This window comes from Medicago sativa, chromosome 6 (genome assembly GCF_051527215.1).
Source record: "Medicago sativa cultivar Bolivia chromosome 6, Bolivia_mono, whole genome shotgun sequence".
Taxonomy (NCBI): domain Eukaryota; kingdom Viridiplantae; phylum Streptophyta; class Magnoliopsida; order Fabales; family Fabaceae; genus Medicago; species Medicago sativa.
Window position 1 is genome coordinate 11545333 of NC_140754.1, and position 21317 is coordinate 11566649.

Below are 21317 nucleotides of genomic sequence, written 5' to 3' on the forward strand. Positions count from 1 at the left end.
TTTAATGACATTTTTTAGCAATTTTTATTTTTATATATTCTCAAGGTTCATTTTCCAAAGCAATCAAAAGATTCATTTTCAAAAGTACTTAATTTTCAAAATCAAAAGTACGTAATTTTTATTTTTTATTTTTATTTTTTCCTTTTAAGAATCAAATTTTATTTTTTCCTCCTTTTCAGTCCAATATTCTCACCCTGCTCCACTTTCAGTCCCAATTCATATTTTGATGCATCTTTTTGGCACCAATTATGGTCCCACCAATACAAATTGCTATTGCATCTTTTAAAGCATGCATGCACTACCACACTTTTCTCATCCACACAATCAAAAAAACATAATCATAGAAAACCACTTCTTGTGAATCCAATCCAACATGTTCGCCATAGTCATAGGTGGTTGTTATTATTATTATTATGTCACATTGAAACAATTCAACAACATTAATACTATTGTGTTCTGTTCCCCCACGTTCTTATCTTTCTCTCTCTCCAACACCATAACCATCAATTTCCCATAATGTCTCTAACCATTAAGTTACAATTAGTTTCTCATCTTAACATCAACAAAAACCATGCAAACAAATTAATCAAAAACAAAAACAACACTTTTGGTAACACTTTAAAGTTTCTTCCAAAACCCACTTTTGGTAACAATTCATTAACTGTTACTAAAAGGTATAATAATAAAGTTAAGAGAAGAATGCAAGGAAATTTCATGATCAAAAGCTCTTTGATAGAACCAGATGGGGGTGTATTAGTAGATCTTATGGTGCCTGAAAATGAAAGAGAATCTAAGGTACTTGAAGCTAAGTCACTTCCTAATGTGAAACTAACAAAAGTTGATTATGAATGGGTGCATGTGATTGGTGAAGGTTGGGCTAGTCCTTTGAAAGGTTTCATGAGGGAAAATGAATATCTTCAAAGTTTGCATTTTAATTCACTTAGGTTGAAGGATGGTTCTTTTGTTAATATGTCACTTCCTATTGTTTTGTCTATTGATGATGAGACTAAAGAGAAAATTGGATCTTCTTCTAATGTTGGGTTGATTGGACCTGATGGTGATTGTGTTGGGATTCTTAGAAGGTTAGTATAGTGTTCTTATGGCATTAATTTTGTGGTTAATTGGTGTTTTCTGATTGATTAATTGTTCAATTGTTATTATCATAATTTTAGATTAATTTTATGGGTAATTGGTATTTCCTAGTTGGTTAATTTTTCCAATGTTATTATCATGGTTTAACATTTTGTGGTTAATTGATGTTTTCTAACACACATACTCTCATAATAGATTGAGAAAATGTAAGTTAATTGAGTGTAAACTACGCGTGTCTGCTGTACGAGTGTCTAAGATACTCGTACATGACTTCAATCTGAGGTGTCGGTGCTGTATAGATCACGATATTTGGTAATGTGCACAACTGCAGTCAAATACAAATTATATGACATCAATTGCAGTCATGGAGACATTAAAAACCTTGATGTCGAGGCTCAAATTGAGTTCACGACAATTTTTATAGCCCTGTATAGTTTATTTACAAGTGTAAAGAACAATAGATGCTGAGCGAAATTGAACATGTTCGCGAACAAAATGACTGTCTATTACCTTATGTTGGGTATGTTTGTGAAAGAGTTAGAAGATAATGGAATAAGGGATTAGAAGACAAATTGAACATGTAGATTCAAAATGCCCAATTTGCTATGTAAAGAATTTCGAATGCATGCTGCTTTGTTAACATACAAATTGAACAAAAGCATTATCATTTGTCTGTTTGAACTGTACAAAGACTTTGTCAACGAATTCATAGGTCCAAGAACCTCAATTGGAAGGTGATAAAAGGCTGAGTGCATGTTTAGATTGGCAGTAAGTTTGATGAAGCCATGGTGATATCGTGATTTTGTTGAAGCCTAAAGTATAGCTTTTGCCAAAATCAGGATGGAACACCATGATTTTGCCTAACTTATGGTCAATCCAAACATACACTGAATTGGAGAGAATGTAAGCATTTCGATGAACTATAATGGCTCATCATATATCACACGATTTATTTTTTCACACATCTCACATGTTTGTTTACATGCCTACGATATTCAATCTTTATATGTTGCTTTAACTTGAACTCATGAAATCATTGTGTTTTAAATTAGATTTTGCAATGTTTTAGAAATCGAACCGGACATCAAACTGACGAGACCTCTGAGTCATAGTTCAATTTCTTTAAACTATTCAAATTTCAAACTGGAGTGAAACCGCAGTTGAACCACCCAAATAACCGAACCGGAGATAATCTCAGTTCATGGTTTAACTCGTTGAACCGTCCGTTTGTTAACACATTCAATTTTTGAATTACAATGGTTATGACTATTTAAGTAAACTCCTGTCATGGTGTCTCGGAGTTTTCACTTTTCATTAACCAATGACCATTAATCTAACTTCTTTGCAGCATTGAAATCTACAAGCATAACAAAGAAGAAAGAATAGCTAGAACCTGGGGAACAACCGCTCCAGGATTGCCTTACGTCGAGGAGGTCATTACCCCAGCTGGAAATTGGCTTATTGGAGGAGATTTGGAAGTGCTAAAACCTATCAAATACAATGATGGTCTTGATAACTACAGGCTCTCTCCCAAACAACTTCGTGAAGAATTCGATAGGCGTAAAGCTGATGCAGTTTTCGCCTTTCAGTTAAGAAATCCGGTCCATAATGGTCATGCCTTGTTAATGAACGATACTCGTCAACGTCTATTAGACATGGGTTACAAAAATCCGATTTTATTGCTTCATCCTCTTGGAGGTTTCACAAAGGTTGACGATGTTCCGTTAGATGTCAGGATGGAGCAACATAGCAAGGTAATTTCCATCGTTTTTTCTCATATGGTGTCAAGTAAAAATCAATTTTGTTAAACATCGATGCTATAGAGTGAAGGTTTTTGAACACGTCGCTATTGTTCCGCGTTTCTTTATTTAGTTCAAAATGTTGTCAAATAGCAGCTTTAGCGCCGCTGTAGAACTGTTGCATAGCAGAATTTTCATAAACTGCGCTATTTTCCGCGATCTGCGGTTGACAGCAGTGGTAAAAATAATGTACATCTGCCTATAACAGTAGATGCTAAAAAAAATATGTCCTTGGAAGTGGATGAACTGTAATTCCTTTTCATCTATCTATTCATTTGTAATTTTTCCATCAATCGAGTTTTAAGAACTGTCTGCTGTTCAGCTATTTGAGAAGTTCAACTGTGGTTTCGTCCTGGTTTAAAGCAGTTTAACCATGACCTATAGATCTTGCTTGTTTGCTGTGAGGTTAATTTTTCAAAGCATTGGTTTTATCTCTAATTGTAAAATTCTTCTTCTTGTTCATAGGTCCTAGAAGATGGAGTTCTTGATCCTGAGACGACCATAGTTTCTATATTTCCATCACCTATGCATTATGCAGGTCCAACTGAAGTTCAATGGCATGCGAAGGCACGGATAAATGCAGGTGCCAACTTCTATATTGTTGGTCGCGATCCCGCTGGTATGGGTCACCCAACCGAGAAAAGGGACTTGTATGACCCTGATCATGGAAAAAAGGTGCTTAGCATGGCTCCTGGTCTCGAGAAGCTTAACATTTTGCCTTTCAGGGTAAGTAGTATTGCTTTTACACGTGAATTTAGGTTCTTCCTTCAATATGAGATATGTTCTTTCAATGATATTTTCTTTAGTAAAAGCCGAATAAACAGATCCAATTCAAACTGCACTTAAACGGATCAAAGAAAGCAATCCAATCCGAACTGCGTGCTATTATAATCTTTGGATCGGATGACTTTCTGCCTCAAAATCGATAAAATCTGAACTGCGAACACCCTTAATCTTCATAACACTGCCCATTTGTTTTGTACAAAGTTTCATTGAAGTTAATACTTTATCACTCAAATATACTTAGTGACATACACACACCATGTCTCTTATTATTGACGTTGCTAATGACATAATTTCCTTGTTCTTTAGTACACAAAGTTACTTTTTCTTAAGTTTAATATGCTACCTAAAATTTTGCTGATAAATTGTTTGTTTCATTTTATTGACTTGCTTGTTTGCCATTGTACATTACAGGTTGCAGCTTATGACACTAAGGTAAACAAGATGGCATTTTTCGACCCTAGCCGTGCTAAAGATTTTCTCTTTATATCTGGAACCAAGGTATTTTATTCTCAACCGTTCACTAATGTGTTTCAGAATCAACAACCAAAAATCTAAACTTTGTCATGAATATTTAGTCTGTGTTAGTTTACAATGACTGATCTTGGTTCCTACATCTGGCTTTATCACAGCTGTAACTTAAACAAAAGTAACTTGTATCATATATTAGTATGTTGGAACATGGAACTACAAAAATAAACTATTATTCTAAATTTTATGTGTTTATCTTCAAAATTATACGATGATTAATTCAAAGTATATAAAATGAACAATATTTAAAAGATACTGGTTCTTGTTTGTGAGTTGTTATCTTGTAAGAGATATAACCTCAGAAGCACAGACACCTCTCCAAAGTGTTGTTTCTGCGTGTCAGACACATTTCGGACACCGACACTTCTCAGACACACCTTCAAAACATGTTAGACACCTCTTAACAGTGTCGAATTTAAAAAAATTGGTTTGTTACTTAGGACACCTGTTACACATGTCTTGAACATGCACCAAGAGACTGGGCCGACACCTGGTCAGGGCCCTTAAGATCGAATTTCATTATATCACTTTTCTACTTAATGTAACATCGTTGTTTTTTTTTTTTTTGGTGATTTGTTTTTTCAGATGAGGTCTTATGCAAAAAGTGGAGAGAATCCACCAGATGGATTTATGTGCCCAAGTGGATGGAAAGTTCTTGTCAATTATTATGAAAGTTTGCAGACAGAAGAAGCATCACAACAGCCTGTGTTATCTGCTTAGACATAACTACAGCTACTGCTAGAAGTTTTTGCATTAATTGATTCTAGAACAAGATTGTTAAGAGTAAAACTTAGGGAGTGCCAATTTTTATGCATGGTCTTCCAACATCATGATCAAGAATTCGGCAATGCGCAAGCATATTTGAAATTTTTGTAACATATTGAATTATGTTTCATTTCCTAATGAGTTTAGGCCTTGTTTGGATATACAGTTTAAGTAAGCACTTGTAGCATAAACGTTTATTTCATACTAGTGCTTATGTATAAGCTAATTCTACAACAAAAGATAACATAAAGTCAAACTATTCTCATGTTTCCATAAGTTATCTTGAAGAACCTATGGAAATAATCTCAAAACAGCTTATGCACCTGTCATAACTTGTTTCCATAAGTTCTATTAGATAGTGTCTCTAGTTTTATGTAAATAAACTGAAAACAGTTTATCATCATGCATAAGTTGTTTATATAAGTTTATGGTCAAAAAGTTCATGTTGGGAGTGACAATGGTTTAAATGTCAAGGATCCCTAAAAGACTTTGACACCAGATTTTTACCTAAAACCTTAGGTATTGGGTATACCGTTCATCACTAGTCTAGTCCACACTAGGGTCAAACTCTTGTTCCCTATCGAGTCTAACCAGGGTTTTGATACCATTTGTTCGGGAATCGAAAGTGGCAATGGGCTAATTGTTCACGATCCTCAAGACATCATGTATATGGGTCACCTCTCTTATATATCCAATATTTTACATAGTTATAGGCAACGCGAGACTTAACCACTCATACTTGAAACTCAACAATCTCCCCTACAAGTGTTAGACTCCACCTCCTATAACAAGATCCAATACAAGATTTAACTTCCGCTCCTCCACTATTGTCACTCCCAACGCTCCCCAGACTCCCCAAAGGTTAAAAAAAATCAATGATTAAAGAATCTGCTGTGTAGTATATGGCATATTATTGGAGATGAAATTCTCTAGCCACTATGAGTCTCTATGAACCACCAATTTAATACAAGGACAAGAAAAATTCAGCATAGCCTTGATGTTGATGGCTGTATTTTGACAATGTAGATATATGGTCTATGAAATGGCCTCAAGAGTACACTAAAAAATGGGGACAACTACAAGGACAGAATAGTGAAATGCTACCCAAAATGGAATATATTGAATGACCAATTTACAAGGCATCATTCAATGGACCACACAAGCATTTGTGGTGTGTTTGGGACAGAATTTTAATGAGGAAGAGTAATATTTTGCTTTCAAATGTTTTACTTTGATAATTAGCATAAAATGTTGAAAAGTTGAATTACTTTTTTCATTTTAAAATTAAGAACTTTGAAATTATACTAAAATTGTCAATACTCTTTCTTCAAATATCTATTAATAGACTTCTAGCTGATGTGATTTTCTCACTTTGATTATTCCATAGGAAGTAATATATTATTTTGTGTAAAATTCCCCTAAAAAAAAAATTATTTTGGGTAAAATTGCATGAAGGGTCTTTTATTTTAATGTTTGTGGTATTGTAGTCCTTTATGTTAAGCTGCAAATAAGCTGTGTATCCAAACAGACTCAAAGAATGTTTGGTCGCTCAATACAAATTTTAGTATTGAGCTGTCAACAAGACCATAATTTTAGATGAAAACTTTAAAATATCATGTTAATTTTAATGTTATTTTGATGAACCGGAAATTTTGACAATTATTTTGATCATCACAAAATCTAATTTTCCTTAGTAAAAAAAGTGAAAAGGTAAAATAAAATGTAATTTTCCTTTGTGAATGACTTACTAACAAACATAGATGACAAATATGGTTCGATCCAACATGTTAAATTTTTTAAATATAAATGATTAATTTGATACAAAATAAAGATAAATAAATATATTTACACAAAAAGTTAAGATGAAATTTGTATTGATCCGATATCACTACAAGCATGATGTGAGTTCAACTATCGTGTGGTAATTATTAGGTGTGAATGAACACAACATGAATATGAGATTTGTTGGGTGTCTATTGTGTGATTGGCAAAATGTTTCAATTTTCGTGATCATTGTGTGTATATTATAGAGATAGAGATAGATGATTTGTTAGTTATGATCATGACATAATTGCATGTTTATATATCGATTGTGTTTCTGAAAAAATAACAACTTTTTTTGAAATAACAATTAATAACTAATTTATAAAAATAAATAAATTTTATACATTGACACAAATATCAAACTGTCATCGATATGAAAATCTTTTATTTATTTTTTTCGCCACGATAGAAAAGATATCTAGGTTTTTTTTGAAGTTTTCACCACGAAAGAAAAGATATCTAGGTTTTTTTTTTTTGAAGAAAAAGATAGATATCTAGGTTTCTCTCTATCTCTTTCTTTTTTTTTATTTTCTCTTTCATCGTTTTCTTCTATATTAAAGAACCCTGATCTAAAATCTAGTTATGCAGGAAAACTTTTGTGTTCATATCATCTCATGGTATCGACGATATTATTATTATTATTATTATTATTATTATTATTATTATTATTATTATTATTATTATTGTTGTTGTTGTTGTTGTTGTTTTTTTTTTTAGTGAACAAAAATGAGAATCAAACAATTTCTATGGCTGTTATAGAACATGTGTACCATATTAATTGTGTGCCCATTTTAAGTGTAGCATCTATAATCTTAATCTCTTTAATCTCAACTACAACGACATATACATTATAAGGGTTTTGGCAACAGAAGACACATGTTCCATGCACATCTGACAACTTTCGAAGATAACAACTCTCGAAGATACAAAATACATTTTTTCTATTAATTTTAGAGGTAACGAAGAGCTCTTTTAACAATGTCTACTCCAATTTTGTATTCATCATTTATGCATTTAATTATTGCATTTATTTTGATGCAAATATGAGCAAAGAGCACCTAAAAAAACTACAACACCATCTTCAATTGTGGTCTTCATCAAAAGCTTCATCAGTCTTTAACTCTTAGTTTCTTTTCCATGATTGCTGTCTCATTTTATGCACCAACCCGACTTAAGAACTCCACCAAACAGTTATGTAATGTTTCATTCTGTTTTTCTTTTTTATAATGTAACAATCCATAGATTTATCAAATTATTACATTGAAAAAAAAAAGTTTATACTTTAAAAATTGCGACTATATATATCTATTGAACAAGCTTTTAAAATTTGTAAAATAATTATTTTTTTGTTTTGAAAATCACCATTAACAATAATTTCTTAAAAGATATCTAGAAGGAAATTGTAAAAATAAACTAATAGAAGAGTATTCTTTAAAGTCGGTTATTTCCTGGAGGTCTAAGAATCCACTTCCACATTTTTTAATTGAGTTAACGGCTAAAATAGTAAACTTCAAAAATATTTTAAATTACAATTCCATAAAAGCTCTTTTTGTGTCCCCCTTCGCCTACAAGAAACTCATCATTCTTCATATTTTATTTTTATCCCTACAACATTATATTATATTAATATAAGAGTCAATTTTCAGTACCAAATGAGATCATCTAAACTCAAAAAAATGTCATAAAATAATAATAAAAGTACTCCTTAAAAAAAACTAAAAAAAGAATTAGAAATGCCCAAAAGAATAAATTATACGAAATCTATTTTGTAAAAATTTATACATGAAAGTGCATGATTTGCAAGACTCGAAATGATCTCGATATCATCCTGTTAATGCAAACATTCACAACCAATTGAAAAATGAACTACTCAATGGTTCTTGCAAGGTCCGACACCTAGTGACATTAGTCCAAATAAATTAACCATTACTTTTTCCACCTTATGAGTACTCACGCACTCTACAAAAATTCCCAAAATGCCTTTTGGATCCTAAAATCCAAAATTATACGAAATGCACTTCGAATTATATAATCTGAACATCTTTGAATTATATAATCCGAAATGCATGTGTCAGCCAAAACAGACCTTGTCTGTATGTGTACTGATACACTTCAGATTATATAATCCAAATTGTTTTTTAGACATTTAGGATTATATAATCCAAAACACCATATTTTCCCTCAAACTGTTGACTTTTCATGGGGTGTTTGACACGTTTCGGATTATATAATCCAAACTGGTTTAAATGTTTTCGGATTATATAATCCGAACCTATTTTTGTACTTCAACTTCAAGATCCTTCAGAGTGCTCCAGGTTACAAAAGGGTCGTAACAATTCGGATTATATAATCCAAACGTGGTTCAGATTATATAATCCGAACAAAGGGTATTTTGGAAGGAATAAAACACGGCGCGCGAAAATAATTTAATGTGGAAATAGTAATAGTCAAATAAATTTAAGACCACTTAATGGCCCGGTAAGGCCTGTCACATAGTTACATTAGCCCAAATAATAAGTAGACCACTAAATGGTCCCTGCAAGGCATTAGTGGCAATAACCCAAATATGTCATGTCATTCTATGCAACTCAATGTCATCACTAATGGTGTGTTTGGTTCTATGGAGAGATTAGACCAAGGAAAGAAAGTGAGTGGATTGATCCCCCTTCTCCTGTTTGGCAATACTGCAAAAAGTTGAGGAAAGAATGTTTTTAACTGGGACCCACAGTGGAAACCTTTCCCTGCTGAATTGGACGGAAAGGTGAGGAAGAGACCAGATTTATCTGAAAATGACCAAAGTAACCTTGGATGTTGAAACAAAATAAATGCTTCCCGTTCAAAAAAAATAAAAAGGATATGCGTCGTGTTACTATTACGTGAAAACATGTCCATGTTCTTTGATTTCTAAACATGTCCATATTATATTATCTATTCTATTTTTTTCCTTTGATTAAGTATTGCTTCCCTCAACCGTCACTTCAATCTACCATTTTTAATTCTAATTTATAATATAATATATTTATAAATTACTTGAGAAAGCTACTTATTTATATCTATAAATTATATAAATAAATACTTAAATTTTATATCTATTATGTAGGGATATTTATGTCAATTTACTAACAATATAACTATCTTTCCTTTCACTTTCTTCATACTATCACTCAAACCAAACAACCAAATAATCATCTTACTTTCCACTCTCTTTCCACTCACTTTCATTCCTTAAACATTCTTTCCTTATACTTTCTTTCCTTTTTGCATCCAAACAAAGCCTAAATCAATAAATAAATCAATGTCATCACTAAAACAACAAATAAAGACATGACATGCAACTCATCTACCTCTAACATTTTATAAACCACAACACAAAACCTATTTTTTTTCCTTTTCAAAATCATATGTACTTATAGACTTCCCAAACCTAATAACCACATTCATCACAACAACCAATTCGACATTCAATCACAACAAAAAGTCATACATATAAATCAAATAATAATCATTAAGTGGCACGAAACTTAAATAAAAAACTGCCTCCTAATAATCCATCTCAGTCATCGTGACTGTTATCAGACTGTTAAGCTCGAAAGAGCTATTATATTATACCTGCTTTGTTCAGGGGTTGCTGGTACGTGGATCTGGATACCGTGTTGGCGGTCGATTCGTTCGCCAATTCAAAACCTTTTTTGATTCTATGGTGGTCCAATTCACATTTTTTGTAATCTGGTTTCGTGCTCGTACGTGGGCACGCTGGGTTGCGTTCGTGAGGAGTGCTCTTTCTGTTAGGATTAATTTGGGTAGTGCTACCTAGTTTGTATTGTATTGTGTTATTCCCATTTGGGTTGTACCTAGGTTAGGTCCAATGCCCCCCCAGTCTCTGTATCTCTTTATTTTTATTTATTATATTTTTGTTTCTTGCCTAAAAAAAAAATAGATAAGAATTTTGCTACCATTTCACAACACTTTTAAAGACCTAGTATGATATGATGATGTGGGCGAAAAAAACTCATATCTTGAACGCTTTCATTCCTATCAAAAACTCTAAAAATGGAGTAAGAATATATAAATACAGGAACGCTAGGAAGGAATAGAAATGAGTTGAGATCTTCTCCATTTATTATTCTCTTTAGTTGTTCCATTAACAAAGTTTTGGTGTATAAGTATTGTATTAATGTATCAAATTCTAAAAATGTATCTATATCATTTTTTTTTTATTTATTTGAAAACTATATTACTGTAAATTGTCATTTTATTTAGGAAATGGAGAAGATCTCAACCCGAATGAATAATGCTGAAGTTTACGACAAACATTTTGTTACAAATGCACGACGCTGACCATATATCGTGTGCTTTTTATGGTATACTGTACTACTCAACAAAGAAATTTAGTCCCTCTTTAAATGTAGTACTACTCAACAAAGAAATTACTTTGTCCGATTAGATTAGTATTTGGGCTTTGAAATAAGTTTAGTAAATTATTATTTTTTTTGGTAAGGTTGAGTAATTTAGTCCCTCAAAATTATGAAATAGTAAATTAATCTTTTAAATATAATGTGTATCATTAAATTTAGTCTTTCCCTAAAATATATGTATCACTTCAATGTTACTTAAAAAAAGAAGAAGAAAACGGTTCATTTACTAACATCTTATTTTATTTACATAATCTTCTATTTTTCTATTTTTATTTTAGTTTATCATTTTACTTAAAAAAAATTCACAGAGCAATAGGAGAAAAGCAAAAAGTGATTTGTGTATATTGCAAAAAAGGAAAGCGTGATTGTTAAATTTTTTTAGGGGATTCTATCTATCATGCTATATAGCACCGGTCTTATAGAATTTTTTGAGGGGAGAACTAAACCATCCGACAAATAGAAGTGTTCCATCTCATTTTATGAGATTGAAGGAAAAGACAAAATTCATTTTATTAAAAGATTTGAGTGAGTTCGGTTCGATTGACAAGGGACAATACATAATATATTTAAGGATCGAGGTGTAAACAACCAATACCACATTTATTCAAGTTACAAGTTAGATTTTTAACCCTTAAACTACCTAACCCAAAAAAATAAAAAGACATGTGTGAAAATAACTTACTGTTGATTAATTTTGAAAATATTGATAATCTCATTGATTTAACCACTGTTGATTATCAATTAATTTTGTACATATGAGAAATCATATTGTTAAAATGAAAGATTCTGAGGCATGTAATGCCCCAACTAGGGCCAATATTGCAGAAGCTAATTTTAAAGATTCTGAAGATAAACGAATCCCTTTGGATTATGAGGTCTCCGCTTTAAGAGATAAAGTTTATTAACTAGAGAAGCAACTAAAAGTAAGGAATAAGAACACTCATATTGCTGAAATAAAAATTAAAAAACTGTATTTAATGTTGAATATAGGGTTTATATTGCAGAAGCTAAATGTAAGTTATTGATAGAGACTAATTCAAAACTCAATGAATGTTTTGAAAGGTGATGGATGGATGCATGTATATGAAAGTGGATTTGCTTGAGAGGCATCTAAAAGAAATCAATCTACAATTGCAAAATTCAGAAGCAATAATATTTTCGTTTTACATTCTAAATTATAAAATGATAAAATTGTAAATGCTAATTAGTTAAGAAAAACCAATATATAAAAATTGTATTGGGATGTGTGAAAAGTTGTATATTCAACTTTTTAAAAGTAAAGAATTTAGGCTAAAATGCACTTTTGGCCTCCTATGTTTGGCTCCGTAACAATTTTGGCCCCCTATTAAAAAAAACAACTTTTCAGCCCCCCAACTTCACCCCCTTTTGCAACTCAGTGGCCCCTTTCTATTTTGACCGAGTCAAAACCCAAGTGGCCACTCAATGAACGCCACGTGGCATTTAATGAATTAAAAATTAAAAAAAAATACCATGGCATTTAATGAACGCCCCTTTTTATTTAATTATGTAAATAATTAGTTGGTATTTTTTTAAATGCCACATGGCGTTCATTGAGTGGCCACTTGGGTTTTGACTCGGTCAAAATAGAAATGGGCCACTGAGTTGCAAAAGGGGGTGAAGTTGGGGGCCGAAAAGTTGTTTTTTTTAATAGGGGGCCAAAATTGCTACGGAGCCAAACATAGGGGGCCAAAAGTGCATTTTAGCCAAGAATTTATTGTTTTCAATGAAATTTTTTTAATTTTAACTTTCTTAACTAATGTCCAAAATCACTAATTTGCATAACCCTAATGTCCAAAAATTTGATAGGAAGTTCATTTCCTTGGAGAACCATCTTTCTCCCAGCAAATTCTACTTTTTCCATTTCCATGCAAACAATACAGTTATAGTGTGATGGTCACTTAAAACAAAAAATACAACATCAGTAGTAGTTAGGTTTTGGGTATCCTATGCTCCTGGTACAAGGGAGAAACACCAACAATAAAAAGGGATACTTCATTCTTCAACTATTGAGAAGATTTATTTTATTGCAAGGGTTTAGAAGTGAAAAGAAAAGAAACCATGAATACTATTTTCTTCCTCTTACTCCCACTTTTCTCTTTCACTTCCACAGACCAATCATTTGTTTTTTCTTCCTTTTTTCCGCTTTTTTATTTTTTATGAGCCAAGAAATTGAAGCTTTTGGTCTCAATTGAGACTTTTTTTTGTTATTTCTATTTGTTGGTAACATTCTTTATTGCTTTTTAATTTTAGTTAATTTTGATTTGAAATTGCCCTCAATGGTATGAAGTAAAAAAGAATTTGAATGATAAATGTTGTTAATTAATCGTAAGCTTAATATTTTCTCATTATTTCATGTTTGAACCAGATCTCCAACTCTCCAACTGCGCTTTAACTTTTAAATCAAATTATTTGATCTACCCAACCTTCAATTCAATGAACTAAATTGATTAATTAAGGTTTAGTTAATTCAGATTAGATTTTGAACATTGACCTTAATTCTTAACTATATTTTACTTCAAAAAAAAAAATCTTAACTATATTTATCCACTAAAAAAAATCCTTAACTATATTTACTTAAGTTTTGGGCTCATCACATTTTTTTATTTGATTTTTTTGTTGTATATTGAATATATTTGGACTTAACCTATTCATATCTATTAAATCTCACTGCCAAAAAATCTATTAAATCTAATTTAAGTTAAATTAAATATTTTACCATATTGTTAATCTTCCAAATATTATTTTAAAGATGATTAATCGCAGGTGACATCTAAATTTTGAGTTCTTGGAACACATGTTGTAACTGATAAAACAGAGTTCGGTCTGGAAGTAACTATAATCGGTTCAAGAAATATTCCACTTAAAAATCGGATTAAGTTCTTCTAAATAATTTGTTATAGATTGCAATGCTAACCAACCATTATGGTCAGTTTCAATCTAAATGATACTATCAATTGGATTCGTAAAAACCTCAAAGTAAAACAAGTTGGCTATAAACTTGATGAGCTAGTTCAGAGAAGTGTTGTTCCAACTTTTGTTGAGTTTTTGAATGGTCAAGGCCATAAACTTTTTTATATTTTTTTTTTTATAGTTGCAAAACTATAGGAGGTCAAAACTGCTACAGTTGCAAAACTTAAGGGTGCGTTTTTGTAGTTTTTCTCTTATGGAGCCAAAATCGCAACTTCATGAAAATTAGGGGACGAAAACTGCTAGTAAGCCTTTATTTTAAGATAAATTAATAGTATGACGATAAATATATTTAAAATAAATGTATCTAATAATTTCGATAGGGTCTTATTAGGGACAAACAATTGTTTCATATAGGTCTAAGTCTAATACGTGCAGAGGGGATAATTTAGCTAAATCAGTTAATGAGCTAACAAATTGATTGGGAGTACTGAGTTGAAGTCTTACGTGACACAGTGTTTAGTCAAATTTACACAAAGTTTGGGTGCAACCCGTTAGCTTATCTCATATTTTTGTATTTTAAATTTTCTATACAACCCCACCACAATTTTAATTGAGTTTTTTTTTGTATATTGAGAATATTATTTTTTAGAAACATATATTGAAAACATTTGGAATTAAGTTATTCAATTTAATCTATTTAATCCATATCTTAATGATACAATGTGAAAAATAAAGAATTTTCAGGAGTTGCATGCAATAAAACTGGCATGTGGATGTAAAACATTTGATAGAATTAAAATGTGCAAAGTTGCTATTGGGGCTTAGAGTTGCAAGAGTTCTATATTCAACAAGGATTCATTGTTTAACGATTATTAAGTTTGACTGACTTAATCATGAAGTAAGACAAGGCTTGAGATATAGCACAACCATCATTAGGGTTGACATAGATATTATAGACCAATTATCTTCTGGCATCGGATTGACGACCATTGATGTTTTGATTGATATGTTGAAAATGAAAACATGATTTTAAGATTTGGTTGAAACCTAACTCATTAATTACAAAATACTTGAAAGGTGCAAACCTCTCGCATTTGTTTCAACTAAATTACTAATTTAGTTGCCATAAACACGAGAGGGTTGCGTAATTTCAAGTTATTTGTAAACGATGATGAATCTCGTTATGTTTCAACCAAACTTTTTATCATTTGTTCTTTCCAAACATCCATCAAAACTTCTAGTGCCAATTTGGTTGCTTGAGATATTTCCTCAAGGAAAATGCTCAATTGTGCGACAAAAACCATCGTGTGTATCCCGCGAATGCGCTGGCAACTGAGGTCCCCACTCTTTTTCATGCAAAATACCGAAATTAACCTTAGAGTTGTTTTGTCCAACTACTGCTTCTGGTCTGAACATAGATGCAGAAATTCAACGAGAATGAACCTATAATCACCGGAAACCAATCAACCTCCGATCCCCAATCATTCTGATCACCGGAAACCAATCAAAACGCGGATCCCCAATCTCCGATCCCCAATCTCGAATTCTCTCTCGGTGACATCTCTACCTCAACGACTTCAATTTCATTAAAGATTAGATTTTGTCTAATTCTCAATCAAGTTGAGATGTTCCCAAGCCTTATGCCTCATCTCTTCCATTTGTTAGCTTTTCAATTCTCAATTCCATTTTTATTTTATTTAATTTTATTGCAGTAACTCTGTTTTTAGCTAGTAATGACATTTTCCAAGTCTCACTTGAATACCTTTGGATGCCTTGATTGGGAATGTTCAAGCTTGGGTTGTAATATAGTGTAGTCCCTACGGGACACTGAGATCAGAAATATGAAATTGATAGATTGTTATTACATAAACTTACACTCAGAAGTATGAAATTGATAGATTATTATTACACAAACCTTTCCCGCCAGTGGTGTGGAATCCTTGGGATAAGAAAGCAAAGGCTATGGCTGATTTTGGGGATGATGAGTATAAGCATATGCTTTGTGTAGAGGCTGCTAATATTGAAAAGGCTATCACTTTGAAACCTGCAGAAGAATGGAAAGGAAGGACGTGCCCGTGTCGACGTGTCCATGTTGGATTGTTATCCCTTGGTTACATTTTAAGCATGTTTTGCAGCTGCTGTAGAGGTAGAGAGACAACTTAGATTTTGTTAGAATAACATAGAGAAAGAGCTTGTTGCACATATTGTGTACATTGAAAGTTTTTGAATAAATTGTCATTATATTGTGCATCTGCTTGGTATTTTTGTTTCTCTATTTTATGATACTCCACACACTATATTGTCTTGATAATTATAGAACTATTAAAACCTATGCTTTGCTAAAAATTCAATCGATACTATCTTTATTTCTTCTATTTGCAGAAGCTGAATAGCACAAGAGAATCAATTACGCCAAAGCTGTTTGCAGGAGCTGAATAGCACAAGAGAAACAATGATGCTAAAGAGAAATGATAAAATAGATAGTGTTGCTGGCCTAATATGGAATGGTATCTTGTACTTGTGGTGCGTTTGCAGCTGCTGTTTTGTTTGAGATTTTCCGACGGCTTGCTTGGTTTATTAAGTTTGTGCTCAGCACGACTTTTCTTGTTGAGCAGCTGTTGTGTAGGCATTGTGCTGCTCGTGTTTTTCTCAGCTTCTGCATCTTTATTTGAGATTGATCGATGTATTATTCCTATTGAGCAGAAACATTAGTCTGTCTTTGTGATTTTCAGGGTGATCCACCTATATATGGCGCCCTTTAGAATAACTTTGTTGTAATATTTGAATATTTAATATTGAAGAATGATACTTTCCCAAATCAATATTCAACATGATTATTCTTTTTAGAAACGGCAATTTATTCACTTTGAGTGTGTGCAAGAAACACAACAAAAACTCGCAGCCACAAATAAGAAAAATACAAAGGGCTCTGATATAGCAGGAAAATGAGGCTACCATATGCCTGCTAACAGAAACTCAATTTTTCTCCATATGCCTGCTAACAAAAACTCCATATGCCTGCTAACAGAAACTCAATTTTTCTCCAATATATGGCGCCCTTTATATTGTTAATGTAATTACGTAAATGTAATATTTTTTTTTAGAATAACATTGTTGTAATATTTGAATATTTAATATATTGAAGATTGATACTTTCGCAAATCAAGTTTCAACTTGATTGATAATCTCTGTTTCAAAATCAATTACATAAAAAGGACTGAAATTGAAATATATTAAAACATTCAACCAATCAGAAAGAGTGCAATGATGGAAAAATTACAAAAAGTTTAAAATGATAAATGAAGGCTAAGTAACGTTAAAGCCAAAATGAAACCAAACTAGACCAAACTGAGAAATGGCACTGCCCTGCAACTTACATACACCGCACAACAGAGAAACTACTGCAAATATGCAGGAAAACTACACAGTTGAAACAATAAGACTCCACCTTACAATATAAACTCAAATTTTACTCCAATAGTTTAATAACCATTTTCACCCCATCATGATGATGAATGATCATTTATATGGTGTTGTGCCTGCAAAAAGTACACACGAATGAAATAATTAGTGACTTATGTTGAAATTTGACTATATTGCGAAAACAAATCATAAATCAATACCTGTAAAAGTTCTAAATATGAAACATTGTGGTCTATGCTTTGAGAAGAATATGGAACCTAAAACCAATAGATTTTGAATGAGTTATTTTCATAATATATATTTATATGTGTAAATAAAATTGGAGTGTTGAAATCTATATTCACCTGATTAACATCAAGATATTTTTGATTTGGATTGAAGGGAGCTAACATTTGTTTTACTTGAATGCTCTCTTGTGTGTCAATCACATCAAGATCAATGGTCTGAGATATAGAGAACTCTTGATTTTCTTGAACTTTAGATATACTAGGCCCCTACATAAAAATAAATAAATTAGACATACATTTTATTACGTGTAAAGGAGATAAAATAAACTTGAAAATTTCAAGATTACCTCTTCTTGACTTTGATAAGTGTTACTTTTTTTGTTGCTTTTTTGTCCTTTCTTTCCAGCAAGCTTCTTTTTCACAATTTGATCAACTTTAGAAGCCTTCCTTTTTGAAGGAGGACGCCCTTTACTTCGAGTCGCTACAGGATCAAGAATTTTAGTCATCTGATTTTGAACTAAGTTATCTCCTTCAGTGATCTCCGAAAAACTTTCTTCACATGTCATCTCCAGTTTTAAGTTCTCTATTCTATCCATTACTTTTGATAAATCATTTTCAGTATGGATACATGAAGAAGCAAATCCGTAAAAGGCATCGCAGGCTTTAGCTACACGCTGCAACTCTTCATTTCCGGCTAATTGACCAAAACCACTTTTAATAAGTGTATATCTTCGCTTAATATCCTTCCTCCATCTTGGCAATATATAACAAGAGGGCACTGACTCTGTTTTATCTGTGAGCTTAAGAACACAAAGGATATGTCTACATAAAATACCCTTAAACTCAAATAAACAGCATGTACATCGTATTTCAAAGTCTTTCTCATTGAAGAATACCTTGAACATTATGTCTTTAACTGTATCAAATACCTTTTTACTTTCTGTAACACAATATGTTAAGTTCAAAGCCTCCATTCTCTCAAAGAAAGCATGACAGTACATCATAGAAGCCACTTCTACTTGAAACTCTTTGAATTTTGCATTGGTATATGCCTTTTGAAATTGAGATTCAAATCCAAAATGACTTATACAAGCAATAATTCTATTGGATGAACTAAAATCAGCCATATTTTCCTTTTCAATTTTATCTTTCAATGCATTATCATATTGTTCAACAAATTGCTTCAATGATGTCTTTGAGTGCACATATCCATCAAAAAATGCGTTCATACTTTCACTTCGTTGTGTTGTTGACATTCCAGCCCAAAATGTGTCTCTCACATACACAGGAACCCAACGATGACGCTCATCAAACAACCCTTTCAACCATTCATTATCATGAAGTTCATAACATTCAATCATTTTTTCCCACTTCTCCATGAAATCACTTATGCTCAAAGAATCATACACCGCATCATGCAAAAGTATTTTGATAGACTCATAGTTAGAGAGTCTACTCAATTTTTCTGGAACCTTTTTCATTATATGCCACAAGCACCATCGATGGCGAGCTTTCGGGAAGACGGCCTCAACTGCATTCTTCATTGCTCCATCTTGGTCAGTAATTATGGCTTGTGGAGCACGCCCACGCATACATTCTAACCAAGTAGTGAACAACCAAGAAAAAGTTTTAGTATCCTCCTTCGACAATAGGGCGCAACCTAACAGAACTGACTGACCATGATGATTTACTCCAACAAAAGGAGCAAAAGGCATGTCATATTTATTTGTTAAGTAAGTGGTGTCGAAGGTTATTACTTCACCAAAATACTCATAAGCAGCCCTACATCTCGCATCTGCCCAAAAAACATTTCGTAAACGACTTTTGTCATCCACATCCATTACATAATAAAATTCACTATTTTGTCTTTGCATTCTAACAAAATAATTTTGAATGGCTTCAGCGTCTCCTGTCCCAAGTCGAAGCCGCCTCACTTTGTCAATGTAGTTTCTAACATCTTTTTCCCCGAATGTAAGGTTATCATATCCACTTGCTTCAACAACCATAGACCGAAAATTTCTACTTACATTAATCCCAGCTTGGTCATTAACCTCCAATCTCCTTTTTATACTAGGGTCTATATTCTTGTTGCATCTAAAATATCTTGATTTGCTTGGACTTATTAAGTCATGATTATGTTCAAGAGCAACCTTAGAAATAGTAATTGTTCCATCTGAAGACACACATACATTTATTCTAGCCTTACAGTGTGTTTTCATGCTAGGATTTGGCTTTAAAAGATTTTTGGACTTACTCACATAGCTTCTTGCACGGTTACACCCTAGAGTAAAATACTTTTTTCCATCATCTCCCTTTTTTGTACTGATTGTGCTAACTCCAAAACCTAAACATCTTGCATAATTCTTGTAATATTTGTCAACTTCCTCTGTAGAATTAAATTTCATGCCAACCTTAGGTTCATCATCTTCATTTTCTGTTAAATTATCCTCACAATTTTCATTTATGTGATCACTCTCTTCTTCATCTTCTTCAAAAGATCTAAAAGTTTTCTCCACTAATGCAACAAATTTTTTAAAAAAGAAACTTAAATTAATCAACTGAATTAAAAGTAAAGGCAACAGGATTAATTCTAAAACAATAAATAAATAGATAAATTAGACTTACTATTGTCTCTTGAACTGGATGCTAAAATAGGGAAATCAAATTTCAATTGATGGTTGAGGTTAGAGTAGCAATGCTGATAAACAGAGGCATAAGAGAATGACGACAACGAGTTTGAAAACGGCGTTGAATGTTGGTAACCGATGAGTTTGTGTTGTTGAACAAAATCAGAACATATAAGGTTTTGGAGAAGGAAGATTGTACTGTGATTGTCCAAAATCAAAACGTGTGCCGTGATTGTCTCTTCCATATATTTATTTATTTATTTTAATGTTAATATTAAAAAAATATAAAAAGGAAATTGGATGGTGGGGACAGTCATTCTTTCGTGCAATTCGTGGGGTGCTTGTCGCACCATATAGCACAACTGTTTCCTCAATAATATCTATGTCAACAACAACAACGATTTATGGTATCTCCCGTTGGCCTTGTCTTATAGCACGATGCATATTGTCAACATCATTTTCAATATTTACCTATATAATATGGTTGAACTTTAAATCCTTACTTAATATATAGCACAATGGCTCAAAGCCTCATTAGCAGTTTTGCACATTTTAATTCAATCAAATGCTTCAAGTCCACGTGCAATTTGAATTGCATGAAATCCTCAACAAATCGCTCAATGATCAATCTTCCCCACGTCATCCATCGCCTCTAAACTTTAACCTTGTACACTATTAGAGTCGTCGGTCTCTAAGCATCTCCTCAAAAGCTACCATGGCATTTGGTCCTTGTTGGTGTTTTTATCATTATACTATGTTTGCTTGCTTGTTTGATGTTACTTTTAGGTTATTTCAAGATGGTGGTACCCTATGTTGTTGGTGAAATGCTTGAGAGAAACTTTGTATCCATTCCATATTTAGAGTAAGAGGATTACAGAGGTTATCACCAATGTGGTTGAA

At 32.4% G+C, this 21317-nt stretch overlaps 2 protein-coding genes and 1 long non-coding RNA gene across 4 annotated transcripts; 2 read left to right on the top strand and 1 right to left on the bottom strand.

The window, feature by feature from the left end:
- Positions 1-373: 373 nt before the first annotated feature.
- Positions 374-5131, top strand: APS2 (Pseudouridine synthase/archaeosine transglycosylase-like family protein). Its single transcript, XM_085716165.1, has 5 exons — positions 374-1082; positions 2441-2846; positions 3357-3617; positions 4089-4175; positions 4791-5131. Exons 1-5 carry the CDS (start codon positions 517-519, stop codon positions 4923-4925), a joined length of 1455 nt encoding a protein of 484 aa, XP_085572291.1. The 5' UTR covers positions 374-516; the 3' UTR covers positions 4926-5131.
- A 10279-nt stretch (positions 5132-15410) lies between these two features.
- LOC146912830 (uncharacterized) lies at positions 15411-16971 on the top strand. Of its 2 annotated transcripts, none has more exons than XR_015013154.1 (2): positions 15411-15800; positions 16068-16971. It is a non-coding gene; the product is annotated as an uncharacterized LOC146912830 (long non-coding RNA). The 2 variants fall into 2 exon arrangements; XR_015013155.1 differs by having other exon boundaries at positions 15411-15694.
- A 322-nt stretch (positions 16972-17293) lies between these two features.
- On the bottom strand, positions 17294-20626 carry LOC146912831 (protein FAR1-RELATED SEQUENCE 6-like). Its single transcript, XM_085716166.1, has 5 exons — positions 20416-20626; positions 18138-20305; positions 17908-18057; positions 17764-17820; positions 17294-17679 (listed from the first exon to the last, which is right to left on the bottom strand). Coding segments are annotated over exons 1-5 (2412 nt in total). The 5' UTR covers positions 20417-20626; the 3' UTR covers positions 17294-17643.
- Between the last annotated feature and the right edge of the window lie 691 nt (positions 20627-21317).